Source organism: Myotis lucifugus, unplaced genomic scaffold (assembly GCF_000147115.1).
Source record: "Myotis lucifugus unplaced genomic scaffold, Myoluc2.0 scaffold_38, whole genome shotgun sequence".
Taxonomy (NCBI): domain Eukaryota; kingdom Metazoa; phylum Chordata; class Mammalia; order Chiroptera; family Vespertilionidae; genus Myotis; species Myotis lucifugus.
Genome location: NW_005871086.1, coordinates 839053 through 857942, shown reverse-complemented (window position 1 = coordinate 857942; position 18890 = coordinate 839053). Strand labels below are relative to the sequence as shown.

Here is an 18890-nt window from a genome sequence, read left to right as displayed (position 1 = left end):
GGCATCAAGGAATCTACTTGAAAAGGGATTATCTCCAAAAAGAATTCTCTAAAAGCCAAGAGTCAGAGAGGAGGCATTTAATGATTCTACTTGCTGCTCACCAAAGTTAACCAGATTTACAGTTCTCACCTTCTGGCAGGAAAGCAATCACATTAACAGTAACCTGAATGGAGACAGCTTCAGGAAGCCAGGTAGTTGCAACTGAGTTTTATTGAAAGAAGCAGTAAAATGGTTCACATAGGACCCACCTCACAACCCACCCCTCACCCTCAAACCATGCAGGACCAAGTCTCAGGCCAGGGAAACACTTTAGTGTTGGATAGGAGCCCTAACTTGAGTCATTTCCCTCAGTGCTAGCAAGGAGGAAGGGGAGACAGGTGACCCGATAAGGTGGGGCATCTCACTGCTCTGGTCTCAGGTGGAGACCTCTACTGAAGCATGAAAGTGGACGGGCACGTACGGGTTTCCCCCACAGACCACGATGATGTGCCTCTCTTTGTGGCTGGTCTCGTAGTCACAGAAGGGGTACTCAGAGCTGCTCTTCACACGACAGTCCGTGATCTTCATGCTGGAGCTGCTCTTGTGGCAGTTGGGCTTCCCATTCTTGCAGATGATATTTCCCTGGAGGCAAATGGCCTGGACATCTACCAGAGGCTCGTGAATGAAGGTGTTCACTGGCTTGCACTGTCTCTCTGTCATAAGCTGGCGCCTCATCATTTGGTTGCAGTAGTTGGAGTTGCTGCTGGGGCCATCTGGGTCCATGTGTTGCCGCTGGAACATCATGGCCCATGATTCCTTGCCCAGGGAAGGCTGGACCCACCCCAGCACTAACAGCACCAGGACTAGCAGTGGGAACAGGATGAGGGACTTCTCCTGAGCCATGGTGGCCTCAGTCCCCTGGAGGAGCCTAGCCAGTGAAGGGAGAGAGGAGGAAAAACATCAGGTTAGAAGAGAACCCCAGGTGCCACCTGTGATCTCCCTGGCTTACAGTCTCCCTTCAGGTCAGCCAGAAAGACACCCTTCTTCCTGCAAGATTTTCCAAGTGATACAACACATGTACACACCTCCAAAGAATTTGACCCCTGCTAGTGACAGGGAGCCGGGTCTTCCCTTCGGGGTGTGACCTCCAAAGTGACCTAAAATCTCAGGGGTCCTGTTTTTGAATACTGGAGGGTTTTTATCTGAAATACAGTTGTACTCAGTGTTCTAGTGGGTCAATAGAAGATATTTTTGTCTAAATCATGAGCCAAATTGTATCGCAGTTACTGCCATGACATACAGGGTCATGGTGGAAAGAGCTCGTTGTTCTACAACACTAGGGAAACTCAACCCAGTGCCTGGCACTGGCATCATAAAGGAATGCCATTGTATTCCAAAGAGAGATGCTTGCCCACGTGGGGCTGCTCCTTCTCCAGACCTATGTGTTCTCTGCATCCAGAATGCTTGCTCCTATCCCAGCCCTGTCCCCAGCTACATTTGCTTAGCCCAATCTTAGTGTTTAGCCTTGCCCACACTCCCTCTCTCCTCTCCAAACCTTAAGCAGAAGCTCCTCCTAAGACCACCTCTTGGGCCCCCTACCTGGGACTCTAGCTTGGATTTCAGGCAAGAGCAAGTGGAAGGCCAGTTTCTGCGGTCACAGGATCCCTGGGGAGTGGAGTTTATGTAGATTACAAAGGGGCTTGGCTTCCAAGGTGAAAAGGGTGGGAGGAGCATTTGAGTTTCAGTCCAGAGGAAAACAAAGGCACCCTGAGGATGGTGGGAATGGCCCAAGCTCTCTTCTTTTCAAAATTGCTAGGGGGAATGAGTCTGCCTATAGGGGCCTTTCTTGCCATGCGAATCTCATCTCTCTGCTGGTTCACAGGGGTAGCAGGGAAAGCCACTAAGACCCTGATGCTCAAACCCCAACCAAGTCTTTATATTTCTCTGGGGACCATTTCACCAAATAGTCTTTGGAGATTAGCAAATAGCACATAATATGTAATCAAGGGAGAGGGAGGGAAAAGGAGGTCCTCTCTCTTCCCAGGAGTCTGGCTTTGACCAGAAATTTCCTAACAGCAGCTCTCCTGGGGGAAGTGGGAGAGGTATACAGCTGTCTCTAGCTGTCTGGCTTCCCAGATCTGGAGAAGGAGAGTAGAGTGCCTGAACAGTTTGGGTAAGAAGGAAGACTCTACATCAAGCATGTCAAACTCAAAGGCTAACACAGGCCAAATAAACAAGGTTTAAATTTATGTGGGCTGCAAAAGAACAAAAGCTTTAATGTTTATAGAAATGTAGGTTTATTGTAATAGAGACATGCTGAATACAAAGGGCTGAAATAAATGAGTAATCATTAACATAAAGTAATAGAACATTTTAATAAAAATTAGTATTTTTTCTTGAACATTAACTTACCAGACACTGAATAACTGCACAAATTAATAAGTGTAACACAAATAAACCTATTTTTCTTGTTCTCTGAAAGCAAAAGATTTCCTGTTGCACACACCAAACAAGTCAGTCCAAGACTAATGACAGGAAATCAGCTGCTAAAATATTCTCTGCTAATATTAATGGAGAGAAATGGTGTGCCTTCGAGTAAGGCACATAAGGGAAATGAATGCAACATGATGATAGCAATGAGTCATTAGTGAACGTTGTAGTTCATTATTAATAACTAGAGGCCCGGTGCATAAAAATTTGTGCACTCGGTGGTAGGGTCCCTCAGCCTGGCCTGTGCCCAGTCACAGTCCAGGACCCCTGTTGACTTAGGCCCACTCCCTGGGGGATCAGGCCTAACCTTGCAGTCAGACATCCTTCTGGCAGCCAGGGAGCCCTCAGGGGATGTCCAACTAAAGGCTTAGGTCCCCAACGGATCAGGTCTAAACCATTAGTTGGACATTCTTAGTGCTGCCACGGAGTTGGGAGAGGCTCCTGCCACCACCACTGCGCTGGCCAGCCATGAGCCAGCTTTTGGCTGAGTGGCACTCCCCATATGGGTCTTCTCGGTCCCGCCCTGCCTTGCCTTTTTTTCTTTTCTAAGACATTTCACTTTATTTAAAAGAAGCCAATATACAGGATATAAAGGGTATGATATTTACAACAGTACAGTAAACAGATTGGTTTCCCAGTAGGATCAGTAGTCTTTCAGTGAGTATTAACCCCCCTTCCTCTTGATGCTCTACCCAGCTGGCAGACAAACAGCAACAGTGGGGTGGGATGGGACTGAAGGATAGAAAGTCTCCCTGAAGGGATTAAAAATCACATAGATGCTAAAATGTCCACGAAGGGGTCTTGGGGGTGAGGGGTGCCTCTGCCTCATTCCTTTGAGGGCTTGGCAGCAGGAATGTTGTGGGATTTGCCCCAACTAATACACGGCCCACCCTGAGCCTGTAAATCTTCCACCCATGGAATATTCCCTTCCTGAGAGAATCAGCCCTAATCCCTCAGCCAGGGCCTGGAGGAGCAGCCCAGGCCTTGGGCACAGCCAGGACTGTGGACATTTCATGGCCTTTCCACTCCCACTCCAGCTGCCTAACAACTCTGCACTGCTCCCCTCCCCTACCTCCCCCACCACCCCATCAGGACCCATGCATAGGAGGGGACACTGGTTTTCCCATGCCCATTGGAAACTGGCTGTTTCTGTTTTCTGGAGTAAAAAGGTTCCTGTGAGTCGGGTAAGCTCTCTGCTTGGCAAGAAGTTCTGAAACAGAGCCACTGACCACACCCACCTCCTCTGGGCATGGAGCAGCTTGGGCCCTTGGAGCTCATCTCTCCGGCAGAACTGAAGGGAAGACTGTGTATACCCTTCTGTCCCTCACCCTTCACATGCCCAGAACCATCAGTGTCACACTTCCTAATTCCTATCACTGTATTTCATTAGTTCCATACTGTGTTACTAATCCTGAATCTAAACAGATTGGTTCAAAAAGAGATCATTCTATTTTTAAAGTAGTTAGTGATGTACCTGTGAGTTTTGCATGGACGAACTAAGCACATGACCCTTTCTTGTATATCAGAACCTGCACACACATGTAAAAACAGGGCCCGTTTTTGACAGATGTGAAACCACTGTTTATTTGTAATAAATAATTACACAATCAAAAAAAAAAAAAAAAAGACCTGGCTTCCACGTGTTCTGGGTTCCTCCCTGCCTCGCCTTCTGGGACATAATCGGTCCCCTGCGGCCAAGCAGTACTGCTTCCACGTGTCCTGGGTCCCTCCCTGCCTCGCCGGGATGCGATCAGGTCCCCCGAGGCCAGGCAGGAGCCTTGAGAAATATCAAAATTCCCTCTATGCTTTAGATTTATTATTTATTCTAGGAAAACTATTTCCATAGATTTCCATTGAACATATGGACTTCCTTTTAGATTGTCCTGTCTTTCATTAAAATAATTTCTAAACCACTCAGTGTGTTCCACTTTCCGTTTAACACTTAGATATGGGTTTTTGGAAAGAACACAGGTCACCAGCTCCATGAAGTAGTGAACTGGTCTTTGTGTTGGAAAATCCTTAAGGTATTTATCCAGAAGTTATGTTCATTAAATTCCAAACCATCATCAAAACCTGCTTCGTTGTTAACTGGGAACTCCCAGTTTCCCCTCTTTCGTCCACTGGATCATCTTTCAAAAACCATTCCGAAAGGGCATTCATTCACTGCAAATAACTCCCTAGAAATTCCACGTCCCAACGTGAAGGTGCTGTTTTTGTTTCAGGTGCCTCTTCAGTAACTGTTTTAACATCAGAAACATTAAGTTTCTTCTCCTTGAATATATTTTCCCTAAAACAGCTGACAGACTCACTGACTCTGAACTGCAGGGACATTCCGGGAGGAACTGGCTTCAGGGTGAGGGCTGTCCATGCTCTGGATTGAGACTCTCAGTCCAAATTGTAGTTTAGCACCTTAAGAGCTGGGCAAGTTACAGAACTTGATTTATTTCCCTGTGTGAGAATAAGCAATCATCTTTTCTGTCAAAGAACAGTTTAGGCAGTCGCCATGTTGGTTGCATGATTTGCAGCTCCCCTGGGCACCGCCATCTTGAATAGCAAAGGCCAACCCCTCCCTTTGAATTAGCCAATCACAAAAGACTGTGAGCCTGAGCTCCAATCAAGAGTGAGGGACAGGTCTTGTGCATCAAGATTAAAAAAACTAGGCAGACCCCTACTCAGTGTGCCTGTGCTTGCAGTCCATGTGTGTGCGTGCCCTCCTGCAGGAGTAAAGATATTTGCCTAGCTGCCTGTCTCTGTGTTCTACCAGTATGCTTTGTGTTCTACCAGGACCCCTGAATTTGGGGCCTTGCCTTATTTCTAACACCTGTTCCTCAGTTTCCTGGTCTCTAAAATGGGGATAACAATATGTACCATTTAGATTTGTTATTACACTGAAATAAGGTCAGATGTGCAAAGTGCTTCAAGTAGTGCTTAGAAAGCATCTATCAATGGTAGGTCAGTGATTGTTCATAGGGACTGGTGTTTAGATTCTGTGCAAAGGAAACTGTTTAAATAACATTAGGTGATCTCTGAATTGCTTTTTACAGGGGGTGACGTCAAGTAATAGGCAGAACTCGGTTTTGCTAAAAACCTGAACTTAAAATAGCAGGCAGTTTTGAAATCCTGGAGAGAGGAGGAAAGAGGTAGAGGAGAGAAGAAAGGGACCTTGGTAGAAAGAATAGAATTCTTTTAAATGAGGTTTTAAAATTGTTTTGCCCATGATATCCAAGACATTTTTAATCAAATCAACTCTTATCATCATGAGTGGTGCTAAGAGGAAAAGTTTTCCACTCATTTAGGTTCCTGTTTCAGGGCATGGGAATTAACTGATAAAAGCTAGATTAACCGCAGAGACTAGACAAAGTTTATTCATGTGCATATGAAGCACAAAAGGGTGGAAAGAGGATGAACTGGAGTGCTCAAGGCAGGCTCCCAAGACCACAGGACATTATGAAGCCACATCAGTGACTGGCCCGATCCCAGGTGCAGGAGGGAAAGTGAAGGGAAGTACATTTTTGTCCCTTCCATAGATGCCTGGAAATTAATCTCTGAACTCCTCCTAGAGCCAAGGACAAAGGGTAAAATGCTTTCAAGGCTGTACAAGTTATCATTCCTGTTGATGATTCCCATTTTATTATTCCCATTTCTCTTTCCAAGCCCATTTCACTTCCATCCATCCAACAGTGTGAACTGGGAAAGAAAGGGGTTCCAACATCTGAGCCCTTGTTTGAGGCCAACCAGGTACAGGTTGCACTTTCCCAGAGGATTGCTCTGACCTGTGTGTGAGGCCACCAGGTGCAGTCAACAGCCTGGTCTCTAGAACACACAGAGAAGGGCCCAGTCTCCTCCCTCTCACTCTATGCCTCCCAACACTCTCAGTTTTCCTCAGCCCCAAGGACAGAGTACATCTTCCCTATGTCCTTTCCCACCCCGAGTGCCAGCCCTGGATATTGCTCAAGGTGTCTGAGGGAAGACAGAGACTTGGGAAAAGACCTAATTACCTTTCAGGATAGGTAATTCAGTGGTCTCCTTGATTCTACCCATTTTAGCAGAGCCTCCCTTCCCTTGTAGGACCAGCACCAGTAACTCCATTCCTTATTTAAGGGTAACCCACTTGTGCGAGCTCTTCTGATAGCTTATCACAGTGGCATTAATCATCGAACAGGATTTCTGAGTGAAAGAAAAAGAGCTGATGCCCTGGCCTGATGGTTCGGTTGGTTGGAGCATCATCCCGGGCACCAAAAGGTTGCAGGTTCAATGCCTGGTCAGGGCACATACTGAGGTTGTGGGTTCAATACCTGGTTGGGGTGTATGTTGGGAGAGGGAGATGGAGGAAATGACCAATGGATATTACTCTCTCACATTGATGTTTCTCTCTCTCTCTCCTTTCTCTCTCTCTCAAAAAAAATCAATAAACACATATTTTCAGGTGAGGAAAGAAAGAAAGAAAACAACTGATAAGAGAGGAAAGCAGGACACCCAAGGGAGCTGGGAGCCTGGACTCTGCAGTCTCCACCAGAGCCACAGACTTTGTCATCTCCTGAGGAGAGCTAAGCAATTAATTCAAGGACTTTGTTTTAGATCCAAGTGCTGAGAATTCTCTCCGCAAAAGCAGCCCCTACCGTTGTAATACAAACCAGACCTTGATAAGAGCTTGGAACAGGTGAAGACCGGGTTATCAGAAAGCAATGGGAGAAAAAGGGTCAAGTGGGGGAAATCAGGGAAGGTTTCAGAGCAAAGGTTACCTTCAGGACAACTTTTAAGGATAAATAGGTGTTTTGTTTTTTTATTAGGAGTAGAGGAAGGGCAATTCAGATTTTTAAAAAATGATAAAAGTCCACAAAGAGAAATAGATGCTCCTGGTAGAGCACTGTGTATTTAGAAAATAAATTCCTCCACATGACTGGGAGGAGATGAGGGATGGCACATAAAAGAAAACTGTAGGCCCAAATAGAAGTACCTTGAATACCAAGCAAAAGTCTTCAATATGTAAAAGATATAGACAGTTACTTTGAACTCAAGGGATGGAAGGACACAAGCAATGGAAAGGAACTTCCATCATTTTCCCATTATACACACAAGGATACTGAAGGTCACAGCAGTCCCAAGGTCAGACAGCACCTTGGCAGCAGAAACAGAAACCAGCCTCAGGTCCCCAACTTCCAGGGTGTACCCTGGGTGGGGAACATGCTCTCAGGATATGCACCCAAAGGTGAAATTGATCTCTTCTTCTAGTTCTTATTTCCCCGAGAGTTCTCCCACTGTCCTCCCTGTTGTGCAGTGTGGTGGGCAAAGGCCGGATAGCTTTGCTGCTGCCCCCACCTATGGAGTGATGGGGACTGGGAACTCATACTGAGGTACCATCAGGTTTACTTCAATTGCAGCAGCTGGGGTGAGGGAAGTGGAGGCAGGGAGGGAATGAGTGGCTCGGGGCTCCCAGCTCCAGGCTCTGGGTGCATTGGTTAATTCTACTAGAGACACTGGAGGAAGGAGAGCAGCTTAGGAGGAAGAGGTCCCCAGGAGAATATCTACTCCAAGCAGCATCTCTCCATCTTTAAGAAGCCTCACATGCTGGCTCCAGCAAGAAAGCAAAGTCTTGAGACCACTCATTTGATTAAAAATTTTGGGGTCGCACATCTTCCATCTCCTGTTTTCCTCCTTGAGTTAATCATCAAGACTGGTACAATAAGCACAATAGTGCTTCTTTTCCCAAAGCTGGGAGATATTGTCAAGAAAAAACCATGTGGATGAGGAAGTCCATGCAAGCATATCGAGTGAAGAGAGTTCAGCTTTAACCAGCTCAGGGGACAAGTCTTACATTTAATTAAGTGGAGCCTTTTATTGACTCACTAAGTCCAACCTTCTGACATACTGGCTGACCTGCTTTGAGTTGTATATTAAACAGTCCTGATGCCTTCTTTCAATGCACTCTGATTTGGCAGGAGTTCCCTCTCTCTGAATATGGATCTCACTTCTCCAGAAAGGCTAACACTTAATCCCTCTCTGCTATTCTGGTACTGCCCAAACTCAACTCTACTTCCCCCCCCCTTTTTGCCAGTTTATCACTCACAGAGGATCTAGAAAAGCAGACCTCAGCAGAGCTATGGTTGTTTTATATGAGCAGGAGAGAGTATCCCTCTGTCAGCAAGCACGTGTGTGAGCATAAGTGTTGGTGCAGGACACCCAGCCCCCTCCACCAGCTGGGACACAGGTCTCTGTCAGCAGGTCATGCAGTGACTGTGGTCAAACCATGTGACTTCTCTGAGCCTTAGAATTGTTTTCTGAGAAATGGAAGCGTGAAGAAAGATGATTTCTAAGGTTGCACTCAGTAAAAACAATTTTTCAGTGTTTTCTGTTTCTAAAGCTCTTCCTCTCAACACTTCCCAGAAAGAAAGATTGGATCTCAATATAACATCTATTTCCATAAGACCTCTATGTTTTTTAAAGAGCCAAAGTTGCTTTTGTGGCAGTATTCACCAATTAATTGCCTTCGGTTTAAATAAAAAACAAATATCATTCACACAGAAACACAGAAAGGGAGAGAAAAATTCTGATTTACCCCCACTACCAACCTTCCTGAATTTCTGTCAAAATACCAGCAGAAAATGAATTTTTACCCCAATGTGAATTTTTGTATATTTCTTATATTAAATAAAATGCACAAACTCCTATCTTTCAATGAAAAAAAATCAAATGTCTTTAGAGTATAAGAAGTTTAAAGCTTTAATTCTATAGCTGAGGTGGCACAAAAAAATATGTATTTCAATGTAATGCACTAATTTATTATATGTTGATTTCTATAGTAGAAAAAAAAAACAATGTCAGCCTGTCTATGGCTCCATCATCAATTCATTGGGTAAATAAAAATTTCAGGAATACAGTCTTATCAGAGACCCAGAAATTAGAGACAAATCTAAGAATAGAGTTCATAATATAGAACTAGAGGCTCTCATTTATTAATTTTGGGAACAAGTCAATAGTAAGTAATTATTCATTAGAAAGTTCCAGTATGTATTTCTCTAAGCTACCAAGTGGATGGTAAGTATTGAAAAAGACACAAAATAATAAAGTTCCTGATAAACAAATAGAAATGTGTTATTTGTGTTTTCTTTTTTTAAATACTTTATTGTTGAAAGTATTACATGTCTCCTTTTTCCCTCATTTACCTCTCCCAGCTGTTCCCACCCCCCAGCACATGCCCTCACCCCCCTACTATCTGTGTTCATTGGCCATGCTTATTTGCATGCATATAAGTCCTTTGGTTGATATCTCCCCCTTGCCCCGACCCTCCCCTGCTTTTCCTCTGAGGTTCAACAGTCTGATACTTCTATGTCTCTGGATCTATTTTTGTAACATCAGTTTATGTTGTTCATTATAGTCCACAAATGAGTGTGATCATGTGATATTTATCTTTCTCTGACTGGCTAATTTCACTTAGCATAATGTTCTCCATGTCCATCCATGCTGTTGCAAATGGTAAGAGTTATTTCTTTTTTAAGTAGTATAGTATTCCATTGTGTAGATATACCATAGTTTTTTAATCCACTCTTCTGCTGATGGGCACTTAGACTGTTTCCAAATCTTAGTTATTGTAAATTGTGCTACTATGAACATAGGGGTGCATATATCCTTTCTGATTGGTGTTTCTGATTTCTTGGGATATATTCCTAGAAGTAGGATTACTGGGTGAAATGGGAGTTCCATTTTTAATTCTTTGAGTTTATGATTTTATCTTATTTTCTGAATTCCAAGTTTTTGTCCATAGATGTTCATAGATGGCCAAAAGCATTGACATTTGAATGGCAGGTCATAGCAAAGGGGCTAGTAAAGTGTCTTCCAGGTCCTGCTTTGTTACTAATGGAACATCCAACAGCAAAGAAGGTGCACAAGTCCTGGGAAAAGATGAATCTACGGGGTCTGGTTTAGGTGATTCCCTTACAAAGACAAAGAACACAAAAAGACTATCCAGTACAAATTCAAAAAGTTATTCTTTTAGATCTCAAATACATGTTTGTTGCCTCTCACTTTAGCCTTTTATTTTAAGGTTAACAACCACATAAAAATTAGTCAAGAATTCTCTGAATGAACCCTTGGATTCCAAAAATTCATCTATCAGTATCACCTACCTGAAGGAGGAGTCCAAAATTCTAGGCATCTTGTGGGGCTGGAAAGGACCCCAGAATGTCTGATTTAAAAAGCCAATATTTTAAACAAAACTTTAAAATTGTTTTCTAAATAGAGAAATAACACATTTAATACAGAAGCATTAAGGAATCTGGAAAAAATAACAAATCTATAAGAAAAATAGTCAACTATAATTTCACAAACCAAAGATACTATTCATATTTACTAATTTCTAACCAGTGGTTTTAATTATATTTAAAATTAAAATATGTGATATAATACATATTATTTTTTGCTCTGCTTTTTTGCTTAGCATCCTACAAACTTTCTCCTGAAGTGTAATGTATATTGGCAGCAGAGTTTTGTATCCTAGATGGTGTCATCATTGTTGAGTATTTCAGTTATTTTCTCTACTCAGGACAACAGCCTGAGAGCTGACAACTGGGTTTGAAATTTTGCCCTCAGTGATGGCCTTTCTGGATGTGCTGTTTCAAGTGCATGCGATTACCAAGGCAGGATTTGTTCTTCAAGTTCTTGTTCTTGGTTTTAGTTTAGAGAGTTAACAACATCCCTCACTGATGGCCCGACAAAAATGCGGTTAAATGCTAAAGAGCACGAGCACATAAAGGCTAAGGTAAACTCAGAAATCTGTTCTTTGCAAGTTAGGCTCAACTCCCCTGTCTAAAGGGAAGAAATTCTGGTCTTCACTTGGCTCTCGGAATTCCGGTGGCGCAGCGCCCCCTGCGGGCCAATGCGGTGTCCGCAGGCTCCGTAGGCCGACTCCCAAGGCTCTGCTACAGCGTGGAGTTGCCAGGCTGGCCACGTCTCCTCCAAGAAGTGGCTCCTTCCTGTGCTTTGCCCCTCGATCAGGGTTTATTTCTATAAAGGAATCGGGTTTCCCTCTCCGGTGTGTCCCTAATCCCCTCCGCAGTAGTCATTGGGGAGAAGAGAAATGAAGGTTGGGCAGGGAAGAACCCGAACCAGTGCCACGGGGGTTCTTATTAAAGCAACTCCTGGAAAAATCAACCCAGCCAACCCAGGCTTGTGTAGCCTCTCAGTGAGTGCAAGGCTTTTCCAGAGTAGAAGACTTAATGTGGGCTCCCTCCACCCTAACTTCTCCACCCCCATCTTGTCCTGAACCAAAAAACCTGGACACAGTGACAAGAGTGTGGGGTGGAGAGCAGAGTTGGGGTGGAAGGAGAAGCTGTGAGAGAGATGCAGGAGCTGGTGACTGGGAACAAAGAGGGATCCCTATGTAAAGGGATAAGCATTTACAGGGAAGACTGGCTGGGCCTCAAATATTTGAAGGTATACAGTGCCATGTCAGGTCTGGGAGGGGCCTAGTCATCCAGGTGGATAGGTGTCCCCTTCTCACAGGCCACAAGGATGGGCCTTGGATGGGCCTTGTGGAGTCCTTGTTATGGTAGTGGCAGTGTGTGTGTGTGTGTGTGTGTGTGTGTGTTGGAGGGCACGGGGGTGGCATCTCTGCACTAGCAAAGCAGTCAGTGACTCTGACATTGTGAGTACTGTTGTGACCATTCTGCACGGAATGACTGTTGGTGCAGGGCACACATGGAGTTCTACAGAAATCTGCTATGGTGGCCAAATCCTCCCGAATAAAGGTGTTGATCTGCTTGCATTTACACCTATGGATCAGCCAATATCATCTCATCATCATATCACAGTATCTACCAGTGGTGTCTTCCAGGAACCCCTGACCTGAGGTGGTCTACATGTTGTGGCCTAGAGTGAAGACAGTTTGCTCCAAGAAGAGAAGGAGGAGAAGCAGGGTCCACATCATATTCATGTTTCCTGTGAAAGCAGGTCAACAAAGAGCAGGGTCAGAGACCTGGCTATGGTCCCTTTCTAAGAACTCTTGGCCCAAACACTTAAAGTCGTAAACTTTCCCCTCCTGCACTATCTACAATTATTCTCTTACACTCATGGCAACTACTGTTTCACATCCTCCTCCCAGCTCACACCTCTTCTTTTCTCTAAGTAAGAGGTGAGGAGAGGAGAGAATGACTTGTCAGAAAAGGAGAATCCTTTCACTCACTCATCCCTTCTTGGGACTGTCATACAAGGTTATTTCAAATTCAAAGTGATTTTTGCTCCTCACTTGAGCAGACCAGCTAACCTATAAACTTCCATTTCTAAAGTGTTTACATCCATCAGCCATCAACACTACAGCCTGTGATGGAGGTGAGTATCACTGCCAACCCTTTTCAACAAGGCACTGGCTGGAAAGGGAATTGACAGATCCATAGGCCTTGCATCTTACAAAATATTTCCACTTCCATGAATATGTATGCCTGTTTTAACTTCTATGAAGAAGAAAAAATTGTGAGCATTTCAACTCAAATGGGGTATTTCATGTTTCCCCCACATATTTCTCTGACTCACAATAAAAATTCCAAATGCGTCCATGTCTAGGGCCCGTCATTAGGAAACTTCTCAACTGGTGATCAGGTTAGCTGAGTAATGACTGGGTGTCAGGTTCCTGTCTCTGGATCTAATACTCTGACTCCTTTTTTCAGTACCTGGGAGTTCCAGGGAAGGGATTTTGCAGAACAGATGACATCCACAGAGACAGATGTGTCCCTCTCAGAAATGGGTAGTCCTAGCACAAATGGAACCTCCATTGCCTCTGTCCTTTCTCTAATCCCATAGAAATCATATTGTGCATATTTTCTTCCCAGACCTTAGGGTGAAGGCCATAAGGAAAACTCTCAGGCCTGTCAATGATCTGAAGCAGATTGTCTAGTAGGACTAATTAAATGTTTACTATTTCACATCTAGAGTGTTTATCAGCATCACACAGACTGCCTATGACATTACTACAAACATGAAGACAAAAATCTGTATCTTGGGGCCTGTCCCAGCTTGCTATAGGAAGTCTGCAAATCACCTCATTCTTCTACTCCTCATCTCTAAGGTGAAGGGTATATAGATTAAAGATCACTTTCAGCCCTGTCATTCTCTGTCTTTCACTCCCTAGTTTCATGTTACTGTGTGTGATCGTGTGTGTGTGTTTGCATATTGCTTTATATATGTCCAAGTAAAGAGAAATATTTTGTTTCCAGTTGGATTTCTATTTGAGAATTGTTAATCCAATGATGCCAAATTTTTCTTAAAATCAATTGTTAGTGACTTTAGGCTAATAAAGTAATCACTTTTGTGTAAAGATTGCATTGGTTTTGTTTCCACAATTAAAACTGAGTGTTCTTGATAGGGGGTGAAGTTGCCTGAGACTTGGATCTGCATTACAGTAAGGCAAGGGAAGAAATCAGCACATATAACTTTGCAGAACTCAAAAATCCACTAGTTTAGGAAATTTGCTAGTGAAGACAGTGGGTGGTACACACAGTCAATCAACAAGTTGTGAAGTAAGTAGATTTTATACATTTTGCTGCATTTCTTGAGCAGTTCGGCCTCAAAAGCCTTTTGTCTAACTAGACAACCAGGCAAAAGCTAACTAATTTCTGGGAAGAAACAGAATTGAGACCAAATACCTAGATTTCAATAACCTTTAACTTCTTGGCCAAAAAAAAAGAGGAACTACAGCTTTTTGAACTTTACTATGCTCAGTTATCATTGTTTGATTCACACAACAATTCCAACAAGTCTGTGTTAACATTTACCAATTTCACAATTTCAGGCATTCATGACCCTGAATAACTGATCATTCAAGTTAAAGTGTCCAGTCCTCTTGAGTGCTCTACTTGGGCAAGTTGTATGTATAGGACCTCATTACTTAGAAGTAGCTGAGCTCTGATTCAAACCAATGTCCTTTATATGACCTTAACTTTCTGAAGAGGGTATGTGGCAGGCAGCAGGACAAGAAAAGATTTAGAAATTTATTCTTCATGAAAAACAATTCAGCTTTGTACAAATAGAAAGGTACTTTTGTAGTGTGAGGCTAACCTAGGCCCCTGAAGATAATCAAGAATAAAAAGCACATTATCTAAAATTAGTAGTTGTGATTGGTGGCAGTGAATGAACAATACATGGTCTACCCAACAAACTTTATATGAGGAAATTTAGTTTTAGGCAAAATGATTTCTTATTTTAAAAAAGTATTTTAATAAATTGAACATGAAAGAGAGCTGGTGACTCATCATGTAGTTACAAATATATGCAGTGTTGCTGACTTCCATTTTTATAGCAGATAGAAAAAGAATAGATGCAGTCAAGTTAAGATAGAAAAGTATGGACAAAGAGGCCTAGCAAAGAGTTTTCAAAAATGGGTTAAATAACACCTGGGGACATTTACAAACCGTTATCAATGACTGACCCTGGTATCAACACTCTTACAAGAAACAAAGGGGAAAAAAAGTCAACCACAAAACTGAAACTAAAACAGTTCATTTTCTCATTAGAAAAGAACAATAACATGAAAAAATACTACCTTATAATATTGTATTTAGAAATACAGACCAATGAAGTGGAGTGAGGGAATGAGGAATGAGTCGTAGGAACCCTGTGATAATTGGGCCTTGGCTGTTCACAGGAGACTGAGTACCAGAAGAACGTCTATCATGGAGGACAGTGTGAAATACCACAGGAGCACACATTTATGGGAGCCTGTTCTGTGCTTAGCAAGGAGCTGGAGTTGGGACAAAAAACAGCCTCTTTTTCTCAGGAACGTTCACGACAGTCACCCTGGTACCAGAAGGGAAGGACAGCAGGGGTAAGGGGGTAAAGTGGTGCGGAGAGCTGTGACCCACTGGGGGAGGGGCCAAGGACAAACAGCAGGGTGGGGAGTATTGGTTGTTTGGGGTGGGCCAGTCTTCACTTCATCTTTTAGAAACTATATTCCGCCGAAACCGGTTTGGCTCAGTGGATAGAGCGTCGGCCTGCAGACTGAAGGGTCCTGGGTTCGATTCCGGTCAAGGGCATGTACCTGGGTTGCAGGCACATCCCCAGTGGGGGATGTGCAGGAGGCAGCTGATCGATGTTTCTCTCCCATCGATGTTTCTGACTATCTATCTCTCTCCCTTCCTCTCTGTAAAAAATCAATAAAAATATATCTTTAAAAAAGAAACTATATTCCAGTTTTCCTTGGAAAACAAATCTTCCACCTCACCTCAGTCTGTGGTTTGGGTGGACTGGCTCTACCACAGCTTCAGTGATGTGCTGATCAGTGCCTGTGCCTCATTTCCCTGGATACAGTGGTTGCTTCTGAGATGGGCACTTGACCAATTAGAGACATTTACTAGGACTATCAGGGGATGAAGGCAGGTGCCATTTTCTGCTGGACTTGCAAGGTCGAGAGCAGCTGCAGCCATTGTACAAATATGTGAGGGATGTCTGACTGATAGTGGAGCTTTGGTGGAGGAAAACGGAGCATAAAAACCAGATAAAGTAAGTTCTGTTTTCATCATCTGAGTTCTGATAAGCAGCTCATTAAGCCATAACTACCCTTTATTGCTTACCATGTTTAACTGTATATTTGGCTTCTTACGACACCAGAAAGACCACATAGTTGGAGAGAATGGGGTTTTGAGTTGTTTTAAGTGGCAGAAAGAAAAGTATAGTGAATTTTAGATTAGAAACCCATATAGTGACATTTAGTCATTCCTAAAAATGAAAGAATAGCATTTTTTAAAGTAAAATAGTCAATGCAGGTCTCCTTGAAAATGACTTGCAATCATAGTTGAGGAAGTGAGGAAGTTAGTATGCACATTGGAGATGGAGTGAGGCTGGGGTGGCCCTAAGAGGGGATATACATGATGTCTTCAAAGAATGGCAAAGAGGCCAGGGAACTACAGAACATGAGTGAGAGGGAAAATAAGCAATTCATTCTGAAGTAACAGGTTGGAGAAGTTAGATCCTGTAAGAGCACATGAGCTGTTGTAAGGATTTTAACTTTTACTCAAAAAGAAACTAGAGAATTTTTAGCAGACTTGCATCATCTGAGTTGTTTTAAAATGATCATTCTGACTGCTCTTGCATAGTAGAGGTCAAGGGTGGATGCCAGAAGCCCAGTAATCCCAGTGAGAGGTGATGGTGGATCAGATGGGAGGTAGCACTGACGTCACTAAGAGGTTGTCAGACTCTATGTGTTTTGAAGAAATAAACAAGAGACTTCACTGACAGGTTGCATGTGGGCTGTAAGAGAAAGGATAATTATTTAAGAATTTTAGAGGATAGAATTACCTTCAACTGAGATGAGGAATGTTGAAGAGAGGAGCAGGTTAGAGGAAGAGTAGGAAGTATGAGAAGTATTTCCATTGGAAACATGTTAGATTTGATATGCTTAATTAATAGACACCCAAGAGGAGATGTTCAGTAGAAAGCCTAGGGTTCAAGAGCAAAAGCTGGACTGAAGGTTTTAGCTTTCTTAGAAAACTGGTAGTTTATAACATTGAGAGTAGGTAGGGTCATAAAGGGGAGTGCCTATAGATAGAGGACAGAGGGAATAACTTTGCAAATCTCCAACATCATTAGGCCACGGAGAAGGGGAAGGCCTGATGAAAGAAACTAAGAGTCAGTGATGTAGGGGAGAAAAATCAGAAAATGGTGCTGTGCTAATAAGCCAACTCACATCCTTGACACAACTATCTCTCTTGAAGGCACCAGGACTGATCTCATGATGCTTTTCACCCCTGTTTCTGTCACACAAAAACTCATTGCCAGGTCATTCTTCTCAAGGAGCAGGGCATAATCAACTCTGACAATGCTGTTGAGCATGGAAAATAAATCCTGTTAGTGGGGGTGGGTCTTACTGCAAATAAAAATTTTACAACGGCCACCACTATGATGGAGTTGAGGAGTATGGGGAATTGACTGAAGTGATGTCCAAATTTCTGGGTCTGGAAAGACTGTCTTCTTCAAGTGATGAGCAGGAATATGGTCCACACTTGTGCTATCTCTATCCTAAAGGAAGAAATGAGTAATAGGGTATCTGCATTTATTTCCACTGACATAGGGTTCTCTCCTTAACCATACCCCAGACTCGCAGTCCTTCATATTCTCTGTGTTTCTTCATCTCTCCTCATCCTCTAGGTATTCACTTGAGCTAATTACTCCATCACACCCTCCTTCCTTCTCACACATTCATCTCTACCTTCCCCTTTCTTTTCTTCTCCTCCATCTCATTACCTTGACTAACAGGTTCTCTTGGAGATCTCTATTGATTACAGATCAAACTGTATTGTTTTGGGATTGCCACATAGTACTAATAGAATCTTCAGAGCAAGAAAACATCATTTTAATACCCCCTTCTACCATTAATTTTTTAATGAGCTTGATATATAACCCAAAAATACACTATATCTCAAGAAGAAAGTGAAAGGTTTTTTTTTTAATAAATGTTGTCAGGAGTTCTTTTCATCTCAGATTCTATTTAGAAATCTAATACCCAGAATAAGGAATTTAGGTGTGTGTGGAGGGGGGGGGGGAGACTTTGATTGACATTTGTGAATTATTTGTCTATGTAAATCTGATTTTCCCAAAGAATTGTGCTTTTAGCAAAAGGTATAATTATCTAAAATAAAATTTATCTTATTTAAAGATTGCATCATTATTTAAAGACTATTCAAACAATTTTTAAACAGATTTTGTGGTAGGGAAGATAATAAATCCTGTCACTCAGAACTGTCATTCTACTGAGCATGAGCACAGATCAGCACAGAAGATTATAGGGTAATTTCAAGCCTCTGACACTAGATTAGAGGACTGATAGATACACTGGATCTCAGTCAGCAGACATCAATGTAGTTTGTAGTTTCCTCCTTGGTTATCTCTAATAAGGTCTGTTCCATTCACTACCTTTGTTTTTTGTTTTAACTTTCATATATATATATTAGAGGCCCGGTGCACAAAAATTTGTGCACTCAGGGGGGGTCACTCAGCCCGGCCTGTGCCCTCTCGCAGTCTGGGACCCCTCAGGGATGACCACCTGCTGGCTTAGGCCTGCTCCCCAGGGGATTGGGCCTAAGCTGGCAATCAGACATTCCTCTGGCAGCCCAGGAGCCCTCGGGGGATGTCCACTTGCCAGCGGGGAGCAGGCCTAAGCTGCAGTCTGACATCCTTAGTGCTGCTGAGGAGGCGGGAGAGGCTCCTACCACCACTGCTGTACTGGCAGCCATCAGCCTGGCTTGTGGCTGAGCAGAGCTCTCCCTGTGGGAGTGCACTGACCACCAGGGGGCAGCTCCTGCATAGAATGTCTGCCCCCTGGTGGTCAGTGTGTGTCATAGTGACCAGTCATTCACAGTCTTTCTGCTGTTAGGGTCAGTTTGCATATTACCCATTTATTATATAGGATAGAAGCCTGGTGCATGGGTGGGGGCCAGCTG

At 43.3% G+C, this 18890-nt stretch overlaps 1 protein-coding gene across 3 annotated transcripts; it reads right to left on the bottom strand.

Annotated features, from left to right (window-relative positions):
* Positions 1–414: 414 nt before the first annotated feature.
* LOC102440480 (ribonuclease pancreatic) lies at positions 415–3741 on the bottom strand. Of its 3 annotated transcripts, none has more exons than XM_023752832.1 (2): positions 3708–3741; positions 415–907 (listed from the first exon to the last, which is right to left on the bottom strand). In XM_023752832.1, exon 2 carries the CDS (start codon positions 880–882, stop codon positions 415–417), a length of 468 nt encoding a protein of 155 aa, XP_023608600.1. In that variant the 5' UTR covers positions 883–907; positions 3708–3741. The 3 variants fall into 3 exon arrangements, with proteins under 3 accessions (XP_023608600.1, XP_006087490.1, XP_006087489.1); XM_006087428.3 differs by lacking the exon at positions 3708–3741 and adding an exon at positions 1579–1630; XM_006087427.3 differs by lacking the exon at positions 3708–3741 and adding an exon at positions 1579–1601 and having other exon boundaries at positions 415–911.
* Positions 3742–18890: the final 15149 nt, after the last annotated feature.

Coding starts and splice junctions, on each gene's coding strand:
- LOC102440480 (XM_023752832.1), bottom strand. CDS start 882: ATGGCTCAGGAGAAGTCCCTCATCCTGTTCCCACTGCTAGTCCTGGTG.